The 4,940-nt window shown below is 56.9% G+C and overlaps 1 protein-coding gene across 1 annotated transcript; it reads right to left on the bottom strand.

Annotated features, from left to right (window-relative positions):
* Window positions 1–1,719: 1,719 nt before the first annotated feature.
* Window positions 1,720–4,566, bottom strand: LOC121859792 (mucin-1-like). Its single transcript, XM_042356772.1, has one exon. It carries the CDS (start codon window positions 4,564–4,566, stop codon window positions 1,720–1,722), a length of 2,847 nt encoding a protein of 948 aa, XP_042212706.1.
* Window positions 4,567–4,940: the final 374 nt, after the last annotated feature.

Genomic DNA, 4,940 nt, shown 5'->3' with positions numbered 1-4,940 from the left:
CCTCTGTATCATTACCTCATGGCCTCACACCTCCAACAGACTCTTAACCTCTCAGCTATGGCCTCTTCCTCCTCCCCATCATCCCCACACCTCTTAACTCACCATGACCTCCACCTTCCAAATGGGCAGGCCAGAATCTCCCCATTTGCTAAGGTCGACTCCTCACCGCCACAGTATCAAGAACCACTAAGGGAAAACAATAAAAATAGCCGCAAAATAGCCCCAAAATAATGAAATTCTCGCCTCGACGCCCCGAAGTTCAGGGGTCCTTCATTCCCGAAAATCTTTTAGTAAATGTGGGCGACTTGAGAAATATTATGGCGAAATTATGCAGGAAAACTCGCAACAAGGAAAAGATTTAGGACAACGGATGCAAGATTCCTCTCTCCTCTCTTTATTGTTCTTGGGTGTTAATGAAGTGTTGCTGCTTGTTCTTTAACTGTATTTTGTCAACTAGTCTTAACTTTTAACGATTAGTACAATGACAACCTGGGTACGATGACAACGTTGGAGTTCGATGACAACCTTTGGGTTCGATGACAACCTGGGTACGATGACAACCTTTGGAGTACGATGACAACCTTTGGAGTACGATGACAACCTTTGGAGTACGATGACAACCTTTGGAGTACGATGACTTTACCTTTGGATACGATGACTTATCCTTTGGAGTACGATGACTAACCTTTGGTACGATGACAACATTTGGTTATGATGACAACATTTAGATACGATGACTTAACCTTTGGGTACGATGACAACCTTTGAGGTGCGATGACACATTTGGAGTACGATGACTACGTTTTAGATACGATGACAACCTTTGGATTACGATGACAACTTTGGGTACGATGACAACATTTGGTACGAGACAGGTTTGGTACGATGACAACATTTGGAGTACGATGACAACATTGGAGTACGATGACAACATTTGGAGTACGATGACAACGTTTGGTACGATGACAACATTTAGATTACGATCACTAAACATTTGGATACGATCCTTAACATTTGGAGTCGATGACAACGTTTGAGTACGATGACAACCTTTGGAGTACGATGACAACCTGGGTACGATGAAGCAACCTTTGGAGTACGATGACAACCTTTGGGTACGATGACAACCTTTGGAGTACGATGACAACATTTTGGGTACGATGACTTAACCTTTGGGTACGATGACACCTTAACGATTTGGAGTACGATGACAACATTTGGGTTCGATGAAACAGCCTTTGGAGTACGATGACAACCTTTGGAGTACGATGACAACGTTTGGAGTACGATGACAACGTTTGATACGATGACAAACTTTGGAGTACGATGACAACCTGGAGTACGATGACACACCTGGGGTGCGATGACAACCTTTGGGTACGATGACAACATTTGGAGTACGATGACTTAACATTTGGAGTGATGACCTTTGGGTACGATGACAACACTTTGGTGCATGACAGCATTTGGGTTCGATGACAACCTTTGGGTCTGATGACAACGTTTGGAGTGATCCTTGGGGTGAGGCAGTGATCCCTTAGGGATGAGGCAGTGATTCCCTGGGGTGAGCAGTGATCCCTGGGGTGAGCAGTGATCCTAGGGTGAGGCAGTGATCCTGGGTGAGGCAGTGATTCCCTGGGGTGAGGCAGTGATCCTGGGGTGGGCGGTGATCCTGGGGTGAGGCAGTGATCTGGGGTGAGGCAATGATCCTGGAGTGTGTCAGTGGTCCTGGGTGAGCAGTGATCCTGGGGTGAGGCAGTGATTCCTGGGGTGAGGCAGTGATCCTTGGGGTGAGGCAGTGAATTCCTGGGGTGAGGCAGTGATCCTGGGGCCAGGCAGTGATCCTGGGGTGAGGCAGTGATCCCTTGGGGTGGCGGTAATTCCTGGGGTGAGGCAGTGATCCTGGGGCGAGGCAGTGATCCTGGGGTGGGCAGTGATCCTGGGGTGAGGCAGTGATTCCCTGAGGTGAGGCAGTGATCCTGGGGTGAGGCAGTGATCCCGGGGTGAGGCAGTGATCCCTGGGGTGAGGCAGTGATTCCCTGGGGTGAGGCAGTGATCCTTGGGGTGAGGCGGTGATCCCTGGGGTGAGCAGTGATTCCCCGGGTGAGGCAGTGATCCTGGGGTGGGCAGTGATCCTGGGGTGAGGCGAGTGATCCTGGGGTGAGGCAGTGATCCTGGGGTGAGGCAGTGATTCCTGGGGTGAGGCAGTAATCCTGGGGTGAGCGAGTGATCCTGGGGTGAGGCAGTGATTCCCTCAGGTGAGGCAGTGATCCCTGGGGTGAGGCAGTGATCCTGGGGTGAGGCAGTGATTCCTAGGGTGAGGCGGTGGGGTGAGGCAGTGATCCCTGGGGTGAGGCAGTGATCCTGGGGTGAGCAGTGATTCCCTCGGGTGAGGCAGTGATCCCTGGGGTGAGGCAGTGATCCCTGGGGTGAGGCAGTGATTCCTGGGGTGAGGCGGTGATCCTGGGGTGAGGCAGTGATCCCTGGGGTGAGGCAGTGATTCCCTGAGGTGAGGCAGTGATCCTGGGTGAGGCGGTGATCCTGGGGTGAGGCAGTGATCCCGGGGTGAGGCAGTGATTCCTGGGGTGAGGCAGTGATCTCCTGGGGTGAGCCGAGTGATCCTGGGTGAGGCAGTGATTCCTCAGGTGAGGCAGTGATCCCTGGGGTGAGGCAGTGATCCCTGGGGTGGGGCAGTCCCTGGGGTGAGGCAGTGATCCTGGGGTGAGCCAGTGATTCCTGGGGTGGTGGTAATCCCTGGGGTGAGGCGGTGATCCTGGGGTGGGCAGTGATTCCTCGGGTGAGGCAGTGATCCCTGGGGTGAGGCAGTGATCCCTGGGTGAGGCAGTGATTCCTAGGGTGAGGCGGTGATCCCTGGGGTGAGGCGATCCCTGGGGTAGGCGGTGATCCCTGGGGTGAGGCAGTGATTCCCTCGGGTGAGGCAGTGATCCCTGGGTGGGGCAGTGATCCTGGGGTGAGCAGTGATTCCTGGGGTGAGCGGTGATCCCTGGGGTGCAGTGATCCTGGGGTGAGGCGGTGATCCTGGGGTGAGGCAGTGATCCCTGGGGTGAGGCGGTGATCCTGGGGTGAGGCAATCCCTGGGGTGAGGCAGTGATCCCTGGGGTGAGGCAGTGATTCCCTCGGGTGAGGCAGTGATCCTGGGGTGAGGCGGTGATCCCTGGGGTGAGGCGGTGATCCCTGGGGTGAGGCAGTGATTCCCTCAGGTGAGGCAGTGATTCCCGGGGTGAGGCAGTGATCCCTGGGTGAGGCAGTGATTCCTGGGGTGAGGCAATGATCCCCTGGGTGAAGCAGTGATCCCTTGGGGTGAGGCAGTGATCCCTTGGGGTGAGGCAGTAATTCCCGGGTGAGGCAGTGATTCCTGGGGTGGGGCACATCCCCTGGGTGAAGCAGGATTCCCTGGGGAGGCAATGATCCCCTGGGGTAAGCAGTGATCCCTTGGGGTGAGGCAGTGATCCCTGGTGAGGCAGTAATTCCCTGGGGTGAGGCAGTGATTCCTGGGGTGAGGCAATGATCCCTGGGTGAAGCAGGACCTGGGGTGGGCAATGATCCCCTGGGTGAAGCAGTGATCCCTGGGTGGAGGCAGTGATCCCTTGGGTGAGGCAGTAATTCTGGGGAGGCAGTGATTCTGGAGTGAGGCAGTGATCCTGGGGTGAGGCAGTGATCCTGGGGTGAGGCAGTGATTCCTGGGGTGAAGCAGTGATCCTGGGTGAGGCAGTGATCCTTGGGGTGGAGGCAGAAATCCTCGGGGTAGGCAGTGATCCCGGGGCAGGCAGTGATCCCTGGGGCGAGGCAGTGATCCTGGGGTGAGGCAGTGATCCCTTGGGGTGAGGCAGATTCCTGGGGTGAGGCAGTGATCCCTGGGGTGAGGCAGTGATCCCCAGGGTGAAGCAGTGATCCCTGGGGTGAGGCAGGATCCCTGGGGTGAAGCAGTGATCCCTGGGGTGAGGCAGTGATCCTGGGGTGAAGCAGGATCCTGATGGGCAGGATCCTGGGGTGGAGTAGTGATCCTGGGGTGAAGCAGTGATCCTCGGGCAGTGATTCCCTGGGTGAGGCTGATCCTGGGATGAGGCGGTGATCCTGGGGTGAGGCATGATCTGGGGTGAGGCAGTGATCCCTGGGGTGAGGCAGTGATTCTTGGGTGAGGTAGTGATCCTGGGTGAGGTGGATCCCTGGGTGAGGCGGTGATCCCTGGGGTGAGGCAGTGATCCCTGGAGTGTGGAGACCGACTGAGGAGGCAGTGATCCCTGGGGTGAAGCAGTGATCCCTGGGGTGGGGCAGTGATCCTCTGGGGTGCAGTGATCCTGGGGTGAAGCAGTGATCCCTGGGGTGAGGCAGTGATCCCTGGGGTGGGGCAGATCCCATGGGGTGAGGCAGTGATCCCTGGGCTGAGGCAGTGATCCTGGGGTGGGCAGTGATCCCTGGGGTGGGGCAGATCCCATGGAGGAGGCAGTGATCCTGGGGTGAAGCAGTGATCCCTGGATGGGGCAGTGATCCTGGGGTGAAGGCATCCTGGGGTGGGGCAGTGATCCCTGGGGTGGGTGATCCCATGGGTGAGTGATCCCCTGGGGTGAGGCAGTGATCCTGGGGTGGGGCAGTGATCCTGGGGTGAGGCAGATCCTGGGGTGAGGCAGTGATCCTGGGGCAGTGATCCCAGGGGTGAGGCAGTGATCCTGGGGTGAGGCAGTGATCCTGGGGTGGGGCAGTGATCCCTGGGGTGGGTCAGTGATCCCATGGAGGAGGCAGTGATCCCTGGGATGGGGCAGTGATCCCTGGGGTGAAGCAGTGATCCCTGGGGTCAGTGACCCCTGGGTCAGTGATCCCATGGGGTGAGGCAGTGATCCCTGGGGTGAGGCAGTGATCCCCTGGGTGCAGGACTCCTGTGGTCAGTGATCCCATGGAGAGGCAGTGATCCTGGGGTGAGG

Source organism: Homarus americanus, unplaced genomic scaffold (genome assembly GCF_018991925.1).
Source record: "Homarus americanus isolate GMGI-L3 unplaced genomic scaffold, GMGI_Hamer_2.0 scaffold5154, whole genome shotgun sequence".
In the NCBI taxonomy this organism is placed as follows: Eukaryota; Metazoa; Arthropoda; class Malacostraca; order Decapoda; family Nephropidae; genus Homarus; species Homarus americanus.
The sequence above is the reverse complement of the archived record's forward strand: the minus strand, read 5'-3'. Positions and strand labels throughout refer to the sequence as shown.